The 18,950-nt window shown below is 40.1% G+C and overlaps 2 protein-coding genes across 5 annotated transcripts; one reads left to right on the forward strand and one right to left on the reverse strand.

The window, feature by feature from the left end:
• The first annotated feature begins 670 nt into the window (after nucleotides 1-670).
• Nucleotides 671-6,635, forward strand: Uggt (UDP-glucose-glycoprotein glucosyltransferase). Its single transcript, XM_017252137.3, has 2 exons — nucleotides 671-1,086; nucleotides 1,290-6,635. Exons 1-2 carry the CDS (start codon nucleotides 858-860, stop codon nucleotides 5,714-5,716), a joined length of 4,656 nt encoding a protein of 1,551 aa, XP_017107626.2. The 5' UTR covers nucleotides 671-857; the 3' UTR covers nucleotides 5,717-6,635.
• LOC108132652 (long-chain-fatty-acid--CoA ligase 5) lies at nucleotides 6,224-17,689 on the reverse strand. 4 transcript variants are annotated; one of them, XM_017252140.3, is made up of 8 exons: nucleotides 17,396-17,689; nucleotides 15,224-15,403; nucleotides 14,977-15,131; nucleotides 9,212-9,385; nucleotides 7,797-8,974; nucleotides 7,508-7,736; nucleotides 7,274-7,447; nucleotides 6,224-7,216 (listed from the first exon to the last, which is right to left on the reverse strand). In XM_017252140.3, the coding sequence occupies exons 2-8, from the start codon at nucleotides 15,288-15,290 to the stop codon at nucleotides 7,079-7,081; spliced, it is 2,115 nt and encodes a 704-aa protein (XP_017107629.1). In that variant the 5' UTR covers nucleotides 15,291-15,403; nucleotides 17,396-17,689; the 3' UTR covers nucleotides 6,224-7,078. The 4 variants fall into 4 exon arrangements, with proteins under 4 accessions (XP_017107629.1, XP_017107631.1, XP_017107630.1 ...); XM_017252142.3 differs by lacking the exons at nucleotides 14,977-15,131; nucleotides 15,224-15,403; nucleotides 17,396-17,689 and adding exons at nucleotides 10,323-10,358; nucleotides 10,480-10,686; nucleotides 12,765-12,887; XM_017252141.3 differs by lacking the exons at nucleotides 14,977-15,131; nucleotides 15,224-15,403; nucleotides 17,396-17,689 and adding exons at nucleotides 10,323-10,358; nucleotides 10,480-10,707; nucleotides 12,765-12,887.
• Nucleotides 17,690-18,950: the final 1,261 nt, after the last annotated feature.

The raw sequence follows: 18,950 nt of genomic DNA on the forward strand, positions 1-18,950 counted from the left end.
TATGAAGAGGATCCCCCAGAAAAATGTCGAAAAAATCTAAAAAATATTTTGTTTTTAGATTTTGATACTGAATGGAAGAGAATCGATCTACAAATCTTTTAAGGTATTCTGCTCATGAATCGAATGGGAGCTAACCGAGATATAGCCATCGCTGTGACCCATTTTGTCCTTTCATGGAGTTTTCACAATTTTTGAAGGGGATCCCCCAGAAAAATGTCGAAAAAATCTAAAAATTATTTTTTTCTTAGACTTTGATACTGAATGGAAGAGAATCGATCTACAAATCTTTTAAGGTATTCCGCTCATGAATCGAATGGGAACTGACCGAGATATAGCCATCGCTGTAGGCCCTTTTTCCTTCCATGCAGTTTTCACATTTTTTGAATGATGGAGAATCGACCTACAAAATGTTTAAGGTGTTCCTTTCGGGAATCCGATGGGAACTGGCTAAGATATAGCCATCGCTGCGGGCCATTTTGTCCTTCCATGCATTTTTAACAAATTTCGTAGGAATAGCCAGAACTTTTTAGATAATATCCATTAATTTTAGATCAATTAAATTTTATTCTTAAATTTTTAAAGTTTTTAATCCAAGCTCAAAAAATACTAGAATATTTAAAAAGTATCCAATTTTGGTATTTTTAGGTATCGATAGTTTTTAGCAAGAACTTTGGGCCCATTACGCGACAGCCGGTTAAACGCCACATCAGTTCTAAATTTAATTAAAAAAAGTGGTCCAAAGCCAGCTGAAAACTGGTGAAAATTGCAAATAGTGAGCCAGTGAAGCTTAGGGATCTTGGGTGTTAGCTTTCCCGTTATGTGCGTGTCGAAAAACACCTAGAAAACAAGAGGAAACCATGTTACGTGCAGCGGCGTTGTGTGTGTCTGTGGTGCTCTTGGCACTATTTTCGCCGATTTCTGCGGAATCGAGCAAGAGCTACCCTATCACCACTCTAATCAATGCCAAGTGGACGCAGACTCCACTTTATCTGGAGGTTGCCGAGTATCTGGCCGACGAACAGGCAGGACTCTTCTGGGACTATGTCCAGGGAGTCACCAAACTGGACACGGCTCTGAACGAATATGGTTTGTGAATAGGAGAGGGGAATCACATTGTGCAGTTGCTTATTTGCTAACTACAAATTATAGTTTAACTTAATCCTTGCTTTTAATTAAATAAATAATCACTATTTTCCAAGAAAATTTTATTTTTAGTAATTAAGCAACATTCAATGCTTTATCCCCTATCTTACTTTCCCCTAAAAATAATTAACCCTCATTCCTTATAGATACGGAGTCGCAGCAGTACAACGCTGCCTTGGAGTTGGTCAAGAGCCACGTGAGCTCGCCACAACTACCTCTACTTAAGTTGGTGGTCTCCACGCACAGCTTAACGCCGCGTATCCAGACGCACTTTCAATTGGCCCAAGAGTTGAGAAGCGGAGGCGCCTGTGACGGTTCCACTTTTGCCCAGGTTGGTACCGAGCTGGCCTGCAGTTACGCGGAGTTGCAGAAAAAATTGGGACTCCCACTGGCCAAGGAAAGCCTGGATGCCCCGGTGGTAACCTATAGCTTCGATCATATCTTCCCCGGCAGCGAGAACAACACCCGCACTGTGGTTCTATACGGCGATCTGGGAAGCTCTCAATTCCGTACTTATCACAAGCTGTTGGAAAAGGAGGCTAACAGCGGAAAGATACGTTATATCTTGCGGCATCAGTTGGCTAGCAAAGACACTCGTCCTGTGAGGCTTTCAGGTTACGGCGTGGAACTGCACTTGAAATCCACAGAGTATAAGAGCCAGGACGATGCACCAAAACCAGAGGCGGGGGCCTCTTCTGACGACTCTGATGATCTGTCAAATGAGTCAGATGTCCAAGGCTTCGATTTTAAAATCCTGAAGCAGAAGCACCCCGCACTGAAAAGGGCTTTGGATCAACTGCGTCAACGACTTTTGCAGGGCAACGATGAAATCGCCCAGCTGAAAGCATGGGAGTTCCAGGATCTGGGTCTGCAAGCTGCCGCAGCAGTGGCGGAAATCCAGGGAGACGAAACGCTACAGATTCTGCAGTACATCGCCCATAATTTCCCCATGTTGGCCCGCACTCTTTTGGCTCACAAAGTAACGGATGCTTTAAGGGCAGAGGTCAAGCATAATACGGATGTTTTTGGCAGAAGTTTGAATGTGGCGCCGCCAGATGGAGCCCTTTTCATAAACGGACTCTTCTTTGATGCCGACACCATGGATTTGTACTCCCTGGTAGAAACTCTGCGCTCGGAGATGCGTGTTTTGGAAAGTTTGCACAGCAACAGTGTCCGAGGAAATCTGGCCAGTTCACTACTAGCTTTAGATCTCACCGCGTCCAGCAAAAAGGAGTTCGCCATCGATATTCGCGATACAGCTGTTCAATGGATCAATGATATTGAAAACGACGCCCAATACCGGCGTTGGCCTGCATCTGTGATGGATCTCCTGCGTCCCACATTCCCCGGAATGTTGCGAAATATCAGAAAGAACGTGTTCAACTTGGTGTTGGTTGTTGATGTCCTGCAGCCCCTGGCTAGGAGTGTGATAAAGCTGTCCGAATCATTCGTTATCCATCAGGCTCCCATCCGCCTGGGTATAGTTTTTGATGCCCGGGATGCTAACAAGGATAATCTGGAGGACTACATTGCCATTACCTGCGCCTTCAACTATGTGAGTCAAAAGAAGGACGCCCGGGCCGCGCTGAGTTTCCTCACAGACATTTATGCCGCCGTTGGCGAGACCAAGGTGGTGAAGAAGAAGGACATCGTAAAGCAGCTGGCAAAGGAGTTCTCAACTCTATCCTTTTCCAAGGCTGAGGAGTTTTTGGACGAGGATGGCACCTACGATTATGGCAGGGAATTGGCGGCCGAGTTCATCCAGAGGCTTGGATTCCCGGATAAGGGCCAACCACAAGCCCTGATGAATGGTGTCCCCATGCCATCGAATATTGTGACAGCCGATAGCGACTTTGAGGAGGCTATTTTCACGGAGATTATGAGTCACACCTCCAATCTGCAGAAAGCCGTTTACAAGGGCGATATGACGGATAACGACGTGGCCATCGACTACCTAATGAATCAGCCGCATGTCATGCCTCGCCTCAACCAAAGGATTCTCAGTCAGGATGATGTCAAGTATCTGGATATTAATGGCGTGGCCTACACCAATCTGGGAAATGTGGCTGCTTTAAATAAGCTTTCCAACCGCGACATGACCGCCACCTTAATGGAGAATCTCAAGTACTTTGGCGGAAAGAAATCCACGGAAAAGATTGGACGTTCATCGCTGCAATTCCTAACTCTGTGGGTGTTTGCCGACTTAAACGAGGAGCAGGGCAGATCTCTGCTTACCCATGCTTTGGAATATGTGCAGAGTGGCGAGAGTGTTCGCCTGGCCTTTATTCCCAATACCGAAAGTTCCGGAGCGGATAAGAAGAATCTGAATCGCTTGGTTTGGGCTGCTATGCAATCGCTGCCACCGACTCAGGCCACTGAGCAGGTTCTCAAGTGGTTGAAGAAGCCAAAGGAGAAGATTGAAATACCATTGCAACTGGAGGACATCCTTGGCTCCACTGAGCTCCATCTGAAGATGCTTAGGGTTTATGCTCAGCGCGTTTTGGGTTTGAATAAATCCCAGCGTCTGGTAATTGGAAATGGGCGTCTTTATGGCCCTCTCACCTCCGATGAAAGCTTTGATAGCGCTGATTTTGCCTTGTTGGCCAGATTCAGCTCCCTGCAGTATGGCGACAAGGTGCGTCAGGTCCTTAAGGAGTCCGCTCAAGATGTCAGCGAGCAGTTCACCAGCGATACCTTGCTTAAGCTCTACGCCAGCTTGCTGCCCAGGCAGACCAAGACACGTTTCAAGCTGCCCACTGACCTAAAGTCTGATCATTCGGTGGTCAAGCTGCCTCCAAAACAGGAGAAACTGCCACACTTTGATATAGTTGCCGTTTTGGATCCCGCTTCCCGAGCAGCCCAGAAGCTGACACCGATTTTAATCCTGCTGCGACAGGTGCTCAACTGCCAGTTGAATCTCTACCTCATTCCTGTGCCCCAGCACAGCGATATGCCGGTGAAGAACTTCTACAGATACGTAGTTGAACCAGAGGTTCAGTTCGAGGCTAATGGTGGAAGGTCTGAGGGACCTCTGGCCAAATTCAGTGGACTGCCGGCCAATCCTTTGCTGACACAACAGCTCCAGGTTCCAGAGAACTGGCTTGTGGAAGCAGTACGTGCCGTTTACGATCTGGATAACATTAAACTAACCGATATTGGTGGACCCGTGCACAGCGAGTTCGATCTGGAATATCTATTGCTGGAAGGCCACTGCTTTGACGCCTCCAGTGGAGCTCCCCCCAGGGGCTTGCAGTTGGTGTTGGGCACTCAGAGCCAGCCCACCCTAGTAGACACCATTGTGATGGCCAATCTGGGCTACTTCCAACTGAAGGCCAACCCAGGAGCCTGGTCGCTGCGATTGCGTGAAGGAAAATCCACAGATATCTATAGCATAAGCCATGTGGAAGGCACCAACACTCATCACGCCGCGGGAACCAATGATGTTCAGGCTTTGATCACCTCGCTGCGCTCTCATGTGATCAAGTTACGGGTTTCTAAGAAACCGGGAATGCAGCAGGCGGAACTCCTTTCGGATGACAACGAACAGGCAGGGCAGTCGGGAATCTGGAACAGCATTGCCAGCAGTTTTGGTGGATCCAATAGCAACCAGGCAGCCACCGACGAGGATACGGAAACCATAAACATCTTCTCAGTGGCATCGGGCCATCTGTATGAGCGTCTCTTGAGGATTATGATGGTCTCCCTGCTGAAACACACGAAATCCCCGGTGAAGTTTTGGTTCTTGAAGAACTATCTCTCCCCTCAGTTCACCGATTTCCTGCCCCACATGGCCAGTGAATACAACTTCCAGTATGAACTGGTCCAGTACAAATGGCCACGATGGCTGCACCAGCAGACGGAGAAGCAGCGAACTATTTGGGGATACAAGATTCTCTTCCTGGACGTGCTCTTCCCGCTGAATGTCAGAAAAATCATTTTTGTGGATGCCGATGCGATTGTTCGAACGGATATCAAGGAGCTGTATGACCTGGATCTCGGTGGAGCTCCCTATGCCTACACACCCTTCTGTGATTCGCGCAAGGAGATGGAGGGCTTCAGGTTCTGGAAGCAGGGATACTGGCGCAGTCACTTGATGGGCCGAAGGTATCACATATCGGCCCTGTACGTGGTGGACTTGAAGCGATTCCGCAAGATTGCAGCTGGCGACAGGCTGCGTGGCCAATACCAGGCCCTCAGCCAGGATCCAAACAGTTTGTCCAATTTGGATCAGGACTTGCCCAACAATATGATCCACCAGGTGGCCATTAAGTCACTGCCCGATGATTGGTTGTGGTGCCAGACATGGTGCAGCGACAGTTCCTTCAAGAGTGCCAAGGTAATCGATCTGTGCAACAATCCGCAGACCAAGGAGGCTAAGCTCACGGCCGCCCAGAGGATTGTGCCCGAGTGGAAGGACTACGATGCGGAACTAAAGACCCTGTTGGCTCGAGTCGAGGATCACGAGAACTCCCACGGTCGGGAGTCGACGGACGATGAGTATCATTCATCCAACGATCAGGTCGTCACCACTGCCTCAACGCCGCCTCATGAACCCAAGCACGGCGAGCTGTGATCCACGCGTAGTTAAAGAAACGAGTTTAGTGAATTTAAGTCTAATATCGATGGATACACACTTGATTAACATTTAGCTAAGACCCTACCTCGAGAAACGACTAAACATATTTGTACATTTTAATTAGAGCATAATGCAAATCATAACTACGATAAAACTACAAGATAACTCACTAAAGTCTGAAATGATTTTTAAAATTTTGTTTCAAATGATTTTCTTGTCTTGCATTCCAAGAGCCGTAGCCACTAAACGATTTAAGCTGAATTGAATGTCATTATAATTAAAATACACTGAATGCGCCTTTAAGATGAAAAGTTTGTATTAAAAGTTAAAGCGATTCGATAGAAATTGTAAAAAAATGATTTTTTATTCGAAGTCTATGTAGTCGGGGAGGTTAGGCAACTCTAAAAGACAGAAATGTTTGAAAGTTGCTTGGATATGGCAACGCCAAACTTAGAAAAAAAACACCAAAACAGAAAAAAAAACTTTTGAAAAAATAAAAACCAGTTTTGTTAATTTTGAGTTATTTTTATTTCAAATCATAATTTGAATTATCTTTTTTTATATCTACATAAGGAAATTAGTTTATAGTTTTACTGTAATGCTTTATTACCTTTTAGCACTTAATAAGAAAAAGTTTTCTAGCATTTTTTGATCATTTTTTAGTTTTTTTAATTTTGGTTTTTGTAAGGCAGACTGTGCAGTCCAAAGAAGTGGATCTGTTTTATAAATTTACTATTTTTAAGTTAGATCTGCTTTTTAGTTTAGTTTCCTTTCATTTTATTTTCAATAAATTCCTCAGCACTTGCGTTGATCATAATTCTCATAGTGTTTGTGCCTAATATAATTTTAAAAGTTCCTTTTCCAACTAACGCCGATGTAGTATAAGATAGTTAATTAAAGCTTTCGTTTAATTCAATTTGCTCAATATGTTAGTTATATATGTTTTGGTTCAGACTACGCATCAATCGTGTTCTAATCACGTTGAACTAGATCGTATGTGTGGAAGGGTAATATATAATTTTTAACATATTGGTTAGGGGTCGCTTTTCGATTAAATTATATAAAAAATGCGGCTGTCAAAGAGTGTGTTTTCATGTCAGTTTTTGAAAGTAGTGTGTATATTTTTTAATCTGTGTCTGGTGTACTTTATCTTGCGCTTTTCTTAATGGCTAAGAATTGACGAAACTACAAAATTAGACTGTTATTTCTTCCAGTTCGCTTTCATCATCTGTATATCTGTAGTCTTTGTTATCATCAGTTTAATATGGTATAGGCATATCTGTAAGTCCTTGAATGCTTTCCCCTTTTACTTGTTATTCTTGAGTTTGATTCGTTGTTGATTTCTATATAGTTATTGCTTTAATCCAGGTGTTTATACATATCCTCTAGCTGAGGCTTAAAGTAGCTCTTCAACTGCGGCCTCTTGGCTTTGAATGTGGGCGTAAGTAAACCATTTTGCACCGAGAAGGGATCCGGATGCAGATAGACATCTTTTACCTGGAAGGTAGCCAAATAATTAGTTACTTTCTTTCTTAAAAATAATATAAATCTCACCTGTTCGAATGACTTGAGTCCGCTCTGTTTACCCCAGTTCAGCATGTCGTTCATGATCAGTTCCTTGACATTCTTATTATTGCACAGGACGGAGAGTGTGCCGCGAACATTGTTTTCCGTGGCCCATTGCTTCAGTACATCGACATCAGGTACAACAACAGCGATAATGCAGCTCTGTAAAAAATTCAAAAAAATTTTAATATTATATTAAAATTTTTATAATTAAAGACTCACCTTTAAGCTCTCTCCATAAACATATACTTGGTTAACATATTGGCTGAGAGTATAGATATTCTCGATTTTCTCGGGAACTATATACTCGCCCTGGCTGAGCTTGAAGATGTGTTTGCGGCGATCAATGATCCGCAGAGTTCCATTCGGAAGCCACATGCCCACATCCCCAGTATGATGCCAGCCCTCGGAATCAATGGCTTCCGCCGTCTTCTCCGGATCCTTATAGTAACTAGAATTGAAAACATTTCTCAGACATACAATTTTTATAGATTTGTATAGACTTCCTTACCCATGGAACACATTTGATCCTCGCACACACACCTCGCCTGTATTTTGATTGGCAAAGTACTCCATCTCCGGCACATCCACCAGTTTCACAGCATTACAGGACACGGGTGGACCCACATGATTGGGCACATGATCACCCTGAACGGTGAGGGTTATGGCCCCGGTACACTCCGTTTGACCGTATCCTTCCAGGACCAAGCAACCCAAAGCACAGCGCATAAAGGTTAAAACATTTCCGGCCAAGGGAGCCGAGCCCACGACCATGAGTCGCAGGTTACCACCAAAGGCCTGATGCACCTTTTTGAAGACCAACTTGTCCCAGCATCCATTTCGCCTCAGGACACCACGGGCTATTTCCTTTTCCTTGGCCCGCATCGCCATGTTGAAGAGACCCCGCTTCAAACCGGAAGCGGAAATGTCATTCTGGATCTTGTCGTAGACGCGATTCAGTAGACGAGGCACTGCCGGCATAACCGTGGGCTTCAGCATCTTCAGGTCGTTGGTCAGCTCCTTGATGTCGCCCGAATAGAAGCCCACACAACCGCCCACGTAGTACATGCCGTTCTCACAGCACCGCTCGAACATGTGGGCCAGGGGCAGGAAGGAAACCATGACATCACCGGCCCGGATACGATGGTCACCCATCTGAAGGATCACAGAACAGACTCCGGCCACCACGTTGCCGTGGGTGAGCATCACGCCCTTGGGATTACCCGTCGTACCGGACGTATAGCACACCGTACACAGATCCTCCGTCGTGGGCGGTACTTCCGGGTGATTCCCCTTGGCTCCCAGCTTCTCCACATCGATGAAGGAGAAGATCTGTATGCCCCGACTCCGAGCCCGCTCCAGAGTCGTCTGGCGGATGGGCTTTATGGCCACAATGATCTTCAGGCTGCGCGGCGCCTTCTCCAGAAGCATGGCCGCCTTGCCATCATCCTCCACCACCACAATAGACATCTCCGTCTGGCGAATAATGAAGGCACAAGCATCAGGTCCCAGGGTGTCGTACAGTGGAACCACCACCAGGGAGAAAGAGTAGCAGCCCTGCTCGTACAGGATCCATTCTGGCCGGTTTTGCGAGTAGATGCCAATCAACTGTTTGGGTCGGGCGCCGAGGGCCAGCATTCCGGCGCCAAAGTTCTTGGCTCGCAGCAGGGCTTCGTCATAGTTGATCCACTAAAGTTGGGGGGAAAATAAATATAACATTTAATAATACTATTAACCATGAAAGGAAAGGAAAAATCAAATCATTTCGTTGATGTTTTCTTTTTTAAAATAGAACTATTTTAAGATTCTATTGCTCTCAGGAAATTGCTCTTTAATTCATTTATGTTTTGAAACCCTACTTCCCTAATAAAAATATATATTTATGTAGAGTACTTTTGAATTTAGGTTTATGATCTAAAATCTTACCTGATATGGAGATGTTAGGGTTTCACGCCATCCCAGACATGGTCCATTATTGGAGGCATAGGCACCTTCACGGAACGTCTGATACAAAGTGCGGACATTCTCTGTGATGTAGGATACGAATTTTCCATTCTTGGACTCCTTGTAGAACTTGGAGACGTGTATTTGTTCTGGACCCTGCAATGCGAGTGAGGTGACCCCAAAAGAAACAGAGAGAAATCGAGGACATGCAATGAGTGACAGATATTGCGATAGAATTTGGGATACAGAAACAAGGTTTTGGAATTTAAAACAGCAAGGATATAGGTTTAACAATAATATACATAGCTATTGGGAATGGTTTGTCTTGAATTTGAATATTGGGATAACCGAATTATTACAGTTTAAAATAATTCTCCTAGTTTGAAACCCCACGGATACAACCATAAAGAACTAAAGTATGATTGCAAACACTTAAATATTTAGTTGCTTTTCTATGTAAATGTTCTTCAATAAAAAGTCTTTGTTTTCTCTTAAGATCTTACGATTCTACATATAAGCCATTAAAACAACCCGTTTCACTTGATGTGTTTATTTCTGGTTTGGTCCAAGGAATAAATCACACCCTATTATTAAATTAAAATCAATAACATTTCGAATTTATAAATCCGAACAGCATGATATATGGTTTGTTTTGAGGCCAGAGACATAAACCCATCAATCGGCGGAATTTCTTTCATAGCGCCAAAAAGTAAGTTCCATGGGGAATCATCCATTGGATTAATTCAATATTGTATGTGGGAATATATAGAGCACTTCCTTTATGGCTAACAGCTGTGAATGAAAATCCCGCAATGGCCAAAAGTGTTGATGTACAAGAACGAATATGAAAATACACTCTGGAATCGGGAAGGGCCAGGGGAAGGATCATAAGAGTTAGTTTGTTTATTTTTGCTGGCTGTATTTAATGAGCAAAATGCAAATGTATTTTCATAAATAATTGTTTTCCACAGATTAGAGTGCTTTCCAATTAAATGTTGTTTATTGTATATTTCGAGGATGACGCACGAAAGTTGGAAAGTACGAAATTGTTAATTATATTTAGAGCATACCCCGAAGGGCACATGGGGCCTACCCTCTTGTGGATATCTAATCGATGATCATATATGATCTACTCTCAGTAAATGTGTGAGAAATAAAGTAACAAAAAAGCGAAAGTATATATTAGTTATTGTTTAGTTAAGTTGATGTTATCGGTGCCATTAATATTTTATTTTTTTATGTAAAGTTACCTTGAGCACATCGCTCTGATTGCTAAGTTCGATGGGTACTCGTATACTGGTTATTTGACCGCAACAAGACATGATTTCCTTTTAGCTCGTATATCCTTGTTATGTTTACTTTTTAGTAAAGATTATTTAACACTCTGTTGGATTTAGTTTTCCTTTATGGATCGTTCAGATTTCATCTGGCATTTAATATGCACATTTTCCAAGCTACTATAAAAAGGCAGAGAAACACTTGCACAAAACCGATTTTAAGCACATTTTATTAGCCAATTTGCATTCATGGTTGGCCATTGTCGTTGCCGGGGAAGTCACCCGTTCGATTCGCCTCAATGAAATATTTATACCGCCTGTTAAGTGTATTTCATAACCGATAAAAGGCTAATTAAAAACATGCCTTCGTTTTGAAACTTTACAGAGATAATTAGAACAAACAAATGGAAAATGTTTACATAAGATTTGAATTTTAGTATTTGGATATTAAGAAAAACGTATTAAAATTATTAATTTGGAAATAAAAACCAAACCAAAACCAAACCAAAAAAATAGATTTTATACCTCAAAGACTATTACATTTATGATATCCGAAGCCACTTAGAAACCCATTAACGTTTACTTTAAATTCTCTAAAAATATTTAAAAAATTCATAATTCGAAATTTGCATCAAAGACCAAGCCAAAAGTCGAAAAGCAAAGCATAATTATGACGCCTGGCTGTCCGTTTAAATATTTTCCGGTCGATTGCAGCCAATTTAATTTTGTTTATAATTATTCAATATTGGCAGATGCAGGACGGCCGAGATATGTATGTAAAGGCGTAAAGAAAAGAATAAGGGGAAAAAGAATAAGTCAAGAGAACATAGCCAACAATATCGACAAGGCGTCGTCTGTTGCTTTGGCTTGGCCTGCCCCAAATTAATTTAAAAATAGTTCGTTTGGGGGTAAAAACGTTCCACTCTGTTGTTATCTATGAGAACCGTGTGTGTGGCCGCATAACACGAAAAACAAAAAAAAAAAAGAGCAAAATATAACAACAATTTCTCACACATACTAAAATAAAATAAGTTTTTTTGTGCAAAATATAAAAAAAAGAAATAATCCCCAAGTGATGATCAAGTACTGAGTCATGGGGGAAACGCGTTTCGGGCCTCATTGGGATGCCTCGAGGCAATTGGCAGAGTGCAAACATTTTCTTCAATGAGCAATTCATCTTTGAGTTATGGTAATTGTGGTGGCCATTAAAATCAAGAGAAATAAATGAATGAAACAATGGATCAGAATCTTAAACATAACATAACTTTGGCAGCATATTTTCAGCAAAAAAACAAAAGAAATATGCAAGAATTTGAAGGTCGTTGGGGAACATTTTTTAATTATTTTGTCCAGGTGCAAACAGCTTCTTTTCAAAATGCCTATTGTTTGGGTATACATATATGTCTAAACTTTTCTATATAATGTACCAATGTCCCTGGGAATATATAATATAAACTAATAACTCAACTTTATAATTCTTTGACATTTATTATGATTCTTGATTTATTTGGTTATTTGAGATTTGAAGAAATAAAAGCACAGAGTTCTGGCATATTTCTTTGCTAGATACTAGATCTATTAAATAGCATTACAAAATAATGAGTTTTGGAACAAGTACGAAATTCCTTACAATTCTTAGACCACATGGCCTGAGATTTTTGTGGCTGATTGAGAAAATAGCAAATCCTTTGCTTTCTTTCTAAATATAAACAACTATAAAATTTTATAGCAAAGTGGTAAGGCATCGTAAATATCGACTCAGGTTAAGCTGTTTACAATAGAAAACCAGACTCATTCAAAGGCAAACATTCATCAAATTAAATTGGAAACAAATTTTATGTTAAAATTATGAATATGTATATTTTATGTTTGTTTTTTTGGCCCACGGCTTGTTGGCTTTTCCTTAGATGTTTTATGCATAGAAACTTTGGTGAACTTGAACTTGAGGGAATGAGTTCACATGGCCCAGGCAACGGCGACGGCGGTGGCGGAACTTTGACACTTTTGGCAAATCGATTCTCCATGAGAAGATTTTCAAATATATTTTCGTTATTTTCGGGTTCACTTTTTTGAAAAAAACTTGTTTTATTTTTGAGTCTTGTGCTTTACGTAATGAGATTAAACGCTTGTATTTTTGTCAATTTGTTGCAAATTGTCGTGCGTTTTTTTCGCTCTTTATTTTTCGGTTGTTTAGTATACACGAGCTATTATTTATAAAAAATACGGTTGTTTCAAAGATATATATAAGCGATATGTACATTATGTTGGTGTGACTTTTGCTCGTTTTTCTTTTTTTTTTTTTGAGACTTTTTTCAATTTAAAAATTATTCTATAGATTTTTGAGCTCGCCACGATCTGCGCGACACGATGTTGAATTTCGAACTGAATGGCAAAAGTAAAATATTGGTCGTGGCTAAAAATGATTTTGGCCGGCCCGAAGAATCGACTTTTCCGAGAGAAACTGAGAAGACCAGAGAATCAGAGATTCTGAGGACTGAAGGAGATTTTCGGGGATATTACGAAAAAGAATGCAGCGTTCGCCTAGGAATTTAATTCGTTTAGGTTTACTTATTTTGATATTAAACGGATCTCTTGGCTATATATTTATTTTTTTGTTTTCTTGATCAAGTTGTCGGACTGTCTGTGTATTCGCCCACTATTCTTCCTTTTAATACACGCGATCGAAAACGCCATGTGACGTTAAATAATTAACAAATACAAAAAAAAAACGGGGCTACAAAGTGCAGAACTGAGGTAGTAATGGTACTGACAGACCATTTTCAACTCTTTAATTACCAACATGATTTATGGCCTATAACGGAGAACCACGCCCACTTTTTGGTTAAACTAAAAATAGACAACTTTTGTTTACTTTTTGATTTTTAACCAAAAAGATAGTAATGGATTGGTATTATGATGAAATTTCCCTTGATTTTATGATGAATTATCCCAAAACAAATTGCTGAATATGTTTATTTCGTTATGAATATTGTATTAAATAATTTCAAGCATAAATTAAAAATTGGCACATGCCAATTCTACCTCACACATATTTGTCGTGTCATTTCCACTTCCATTTGCACTCATTAGCCGCTTTAGTGTTCGGGCGAGTAGTCTATTGAAAAAACGTCTATAAACGCATTTGGTCAAGAGTGTGCCAAATGCTTGTTGGTGCATTTGCAGTTGCAGTCGCTAGACCAGTCTAAACAAACACACAATGCGACTAGCATTCGAAATTATGCAGTTCAGAATGCACATTATTTTCATTTTTACATATCTACCCGGTCATAAGCAGACAGGTTGTCCCTGTCATGTCAAAAGTTTGACATTTCCTTATTGTTTTGTTTTCATTGTTTATTATTTTTATTGAGAATTGGTTTATTCAGGTTTTTGAAAAATTTTGCGAGATGGCTAAGAGAGAGAGTAAAAAGGGGATTCGGCTTTTACATTTTTAAAGAGACTAGTCAATTAGAAATACTTTAAATACCCCCAAAAGTGAGCAATGATAATTATAACTTATTTTTTTTTATAAAACACACCTTTAAATTCCAACTAAGCCCCATTTATGATTAATAAATATAATTAACCAACGAAGTATCCTTGATGACATCAACCCTTAACCCCTCCCTACATTTTTGTTTGCTATTTTAGCCTTTCAAATATCAGTGGAAATATGGTATTTTGTCAATATTTGTTTATTTACACGATATCCATACACAAAAGGAACAGTTCCTTGCAGCTGAAAGAATTTTTGGCCAAATAAATGCCGGGCTAGTGTCAGATATAGGAAATGCCACTGACAATTGTTCAGCGGTGGGGGTGTGGTTTTTTTTTCGCAAATTTTTGCATAAATCGAAATTGAGAGAACAGGCGACTAATTAGGGGAAAATGCCAATTGAGCCATGACAAGATTTATTATTGTCGTGCCGCTGTCATTTGATAATTTATCAGCGAGAATGTTGCAGTCTTGGCAAGAGCAGTACATAGTTTTTAGCTCTTGTAGAATCATTCAATTAGAGCGTGGGATTCTGGCCTGATCTATTTTTGATCATTTTTGCACCACGGTGGCGAACACGTCATTGTTGGCAGGCCAAGACTACTACATACTACTACCAAGAAACAAGAACAAAGGCCGACAAGGCGAAAATGGAAATCGAAATGGTGAAAATGCGAGAAAATCATGTGACGACAACAACGAACCAGAATCAGTATCTTTTGGGATATCTCCTCATCGTAATCGCACTCAACGTGATTGTGGACATGTGCACACGGTTTTCTGGCACATCAAAGGATTTTTCTTCGGTTTTGGTTTTATTTTTTTGGCCCATATGCCATCAGGGGATATGCTTAAATAGAACATACCTGAGACCTGACCACCGAAATAAAACAGATAATTCAAGACAAACAATTCCTGATTGACTAATTGATGATGTAATTAATGTGATCATTCCTATATGCTTTTCGATTTACCTCTAGCAATGGGGATTGGTTTTCCAGAGGCACTAATGGTTGTTCCGGCACAGGTCGAGTTGCAAAGTAGTAGGCCACACTGGCTGCCAGGCTGCTAAGGGTGATGGTACCCAAAGTGCCACCCAAATAATACAGATAGCCATCAATCTCATCCCCTAGAAAATTTATAAAAATTGTAGTGCTTATTAGGTCCTTTATTCTCTTAAAAATCTAGTCATAAAAATACCTCCTTCAATTTTATACTTACAGAAATATGAAAAATTGCTGACTATCAAATGGTTGACATAGGCTAAAATTGATTTCTCCGGCGTCATCGTTTTTATTCGAATTTATTTCTATTTATTGATATTGCTTCTATAGGGGTTGTATGTTGCTACCTGAGAAAATGTTACGTGTTTAGCTTAATGATTGCCCGCAAAACGATAGCCTGAAATATAATCAATAAAAGTGCATACATCAGTCTTATTTTGAATAATATATGAATAAATATTATTTAATTGTAGGTTTATTGGGAAACATGCAATTGTCGAGGGTTTGGAATAATAAATTTCCAAGTTCATAGAATGCAATCAAGCTGAACCAGAGGCCAAAACCACAATAAACGACAAATAACATCAATTTGCTGCATAATTACTGGGTAATCTATATGCATATATCGGACTATATATAGTATGTGTTTATAATTTTTATGGATATATGTACATAGATAATTGGTGGCCCTTTTGTCGGCAAGTCAAGTGATAACAATTAAAAGGCTTTTGTTTCGGAAAATATAAAGTTGTTCTTTTCTCGAGATGTATATAAGATTTTTATGAAATCATTAGTCAAAGTCCACTACTTCTACCCCAATATAATATATTTTTTTGTTTATATATGTATTATGAATGATACATTTGCCCGTCGGGTCTGAAATTATTACTTTATCTGCTATGTTTTGAATTGAAGCCTTCTTATCAGCCTCTGAAAATAAACACTCAAAAGTGCAATTAAAATAAAGCCATACGACTTAGACCATCAGATGTACTTAAAAGTTGGCGATATAGAAACTAAAATGCGCTTTAAAAGGGTTATATTTTAATGTGGGGTTAGTTTATAAAGTCAATTTCATTAGACTCACATTTTTCAACATTTTTTTATAAAGCTAAACAGTAAGTTAATTCCTAATATTTAAATTTTCCCACTTGATTTAAATAGTTGCTTATGACTTCCTGCATATTTGACCTTAAACATAACCACCTGCAATGTAAACTGACTTTATTAGATATTAAACCGGTTTGTTAGAATTGCATATTTAATTTTAGAATTTCCCCATTTAAAAATGTAAACATGCTTTTGATTTTTAGCCATATTAAAAGTTCATATGTGTTTTCCCCATGCAATGTGAAAAATATTGTCTAAAACTCGTTTAAAAAAAAAAAAACAAATCTAATTGAGTGTTGCATGAGAATGTTCTCAGTCGGTTTATTTGAAAAGGTGTACCTTTAATATCAATTAGTATGTCAGAACAGGTTTTTATCAGAGGGTTTCTCCCGGAAAATGGGGTATTTAAACACTTATTACATTCTATTTGTTTTGATTTGAGCCTTATGTTTTAAGCCTGATATTTGATATTTTTTGTACCTCTTGTCTGTAGAAATGAACACATTTTTTTGCAGTATTGAGCATTTATTTAATCCTCTTTTGTTCTGCCACTTTTGTCATGCCCCCCACTGTATTTGTGGCACAAATGTCCAGCCACCGAACAGACCGACCCACTTCACCCACATTCCCTGTCTGGAGAGGCCAATGGAGCGCATCCCTCAACCGTTTGTATGGCTGATAAGACTCGGAATCCAAGACAGAAACAGAAAAAAACAACAAGGGAAACCTTTATCAGTCCAGAGGCGAAACTTTGCACCCAGACATCTGGTCGAGAACCTATAAGGCGATTATAACACACTTTGGACACTGCAGGCGTCCGAAAAGTATGGCATAAAATGACCCTTAAGGTACACATATTATTAAACATTAAAAATTCGTTATATTTTCTTATAAAAATTCTTTAAGAAAAAGAGTATATTGATCTATATGGTTCATTTTTCAGCATAAACCTACATAAGACATGAAAACCCTCTGCCTTTTAAGTGTAAGCCATATATCTGAAAAAGTAGGTCCAGTTCCTTTGTGTTCGGAAAAAGATACGTGCTTTTATTATGCAATATAAGTAAGTTTAGGCCATTGTATTGATTTTATAGACAGTTTTCTTTTTTCGCCGGGTCAAATCAGGTTTGGCCAAATAAGAAGAGGCGAGGCCAAGGAGGTTGGGCGAGAGAGAGAAACAATATGGAGCCTACTGGGGTCAAGGCGGGCACATGCAGATTTCGGTCATTGATTTCTAGTTTTTGTTATTTCAACGGCTGTCATCACCACTTGAACTTACCTTTAAATCTAGACTACTTATAGATGAAACACATTTGTTGGGTGTATTTATATTTAGGCATTGGTTATATATCCATAAACTTAAATTAGCCTGGGAAAATCAATGAAAAGTTTACGTTTTGGGCACTCGCAGGTTCCTCTTCTTTTTTTTTTACCGGGTCGCGGCCGAGGGCCCAGGGGCCAAGAGGGTCAGGGGGTTGGAAAAGAGAGGAAAAGTCTTAGAACCGAGCACGGAATACCAAAAAACCGAAAACTCAAAAAATTACTGCCAAACCGAACGACGTTCCAAACAGAACTGAGAACTGTTTCGGTCTAAAACTTGGTAGAAAGGTCGCCTGCCGCTTAAGTCTCTGTTTGGAGCATGCGTGCACCGGGAACATTGCATGAATGAAGCCACACAGAGAGCCAAACGCACAGTGGATGATTCTTTAAAAATATCTCTTACTTTTCTTTTATACCTTTCATGAAAAATCAAGGATGTTAATTTAACAAATTGAATTAAAATTAATATTATTTTAAACTTGATAAAAAAAAAATTTAAATAAAAATTTCAACACAAATTTCACACATAAATCTAAATATAATCGTATTTGGGATTAGAATTTTGAAGAATTTTAGGGATTTAATTAAGAAGTTTTGGGAATAACATATTTAAAAATAATCAAAATTTAATCCAGAATTATTGGCATTAAATATCTAAAATAGTGAGTCTTGAATCAGGAATTTTTGGTCTTAAAAAATATAAGAATGGTCGAGATTTTTTCGGGATTAAATTATTGAAGAATAGTCAGTATTAAATCAAGAATTTTTCGGGATTAAATTATTAAGGAACAGCAAGGATTAAATCAAGAATTTTTTGGGATTACAATATCTAATGGTCGGGATTTGGTCAAAATTTTTTGGATTGAAAAAATTAGTGCTTTCATACTTAAAACAAGAAAATCCGGACTTAAGAACAAATCATTTCCATTTGGGATTAAATTCGGCAACTTTTCTAACGCATTCTATCTGTGTAGAAACATTCTCCTATTAAATTAAATGCAATAACTCCTAATAAGTCCCACAGTACGGGCTCATAAAGAGAGCGCCACGCGGGAGAATGGCAGCGAAAGAGCGCCAGCTCCAGTCATAACAAACAACGATGGGGGCTACAAGCATGGCAGCCAAAATGGCAAACAAACTACACGTGCTAAATAAATCAGTTGGCGAGAGAGGAGGCCCAGAGAGTGCCGGTTGGGGGGAGAAATTGCAAGGGGAGGTTGGGGCCCAGTAGAGTGCCGGCTGGTGAGAGACAGCCAGCGTGGGAGCTGCCGCTGCTTAGCAATTGTGTCTGGTTGTTGTTGTTGCGGTTTCGAGCCGCAGAGACGGGGAGAGACGGGGGGGAGAGACGCAGACAAACGGCTGACTTTTTTATGGTCAGGACCAAGAAGCCGAAAGCGGAGGGGGTGGAAAGGAAAAGAGGATTCGGGGCAGCAGTTGTTTGCCTCGCGTGACGCACTTGCTCGATGAGGTCCTGTATGTTTTTCGAGGGGAGACTTAAAATTTTAAGCAGAATC

Source organism: Drosophila bipectinata, chromosome 3L (genome assembly GCF_030179905.1).
Source record: "Drosophila bipectinata strain 14024-0381.07 chromosome 3L, DbipHiC1v2, whole genome shotgun sequence".
Classification (NCBI taxonomy): Eukaryota; Metazoa; Arthropoda; class Insecta; order Diptera; family Drosophilidae; genus Drosophila; species Drosophila bipectinata.

Bases quoted from the DNA above. Each gene is read 5' to 3' on its own strand.
- Uggt (XM_017252137.3), top strand. From the start codon at position 858: ATGTTACGTGCAGCGGCGTTGTGTGTGTCTGTGGTGCTCTTGGCACTA. The intron at 1,087-1,289 runs GTTTGTGAATAG...CATTCCTTATAG, and splicing joins CACGGCTCTGAACGAATATG to ATACGGAGTCGCAGCAGTAC.
- LOC108132652 (XM_017252140.3), bottom strand. From the start codon at position 15,290: ATGACGCCGGAGAAATCAATTTTAGCCTATGTCAACCATTTGATAGTC. The intron at 9,386-14,976 runs GTAAATCGAAAA...CTCGCATTGCAG, and splicing joins ACCAATCCCCATTGCTAGAG to GGTCCAGAACAAATACACGT. The intron at 8,975-9,211 runs GTAAGATTTTAG...CCCCAACTTTAG, and splicing joins CCCTAACATCTCCATATCAG to TGGATCAACTATGACGAAGC.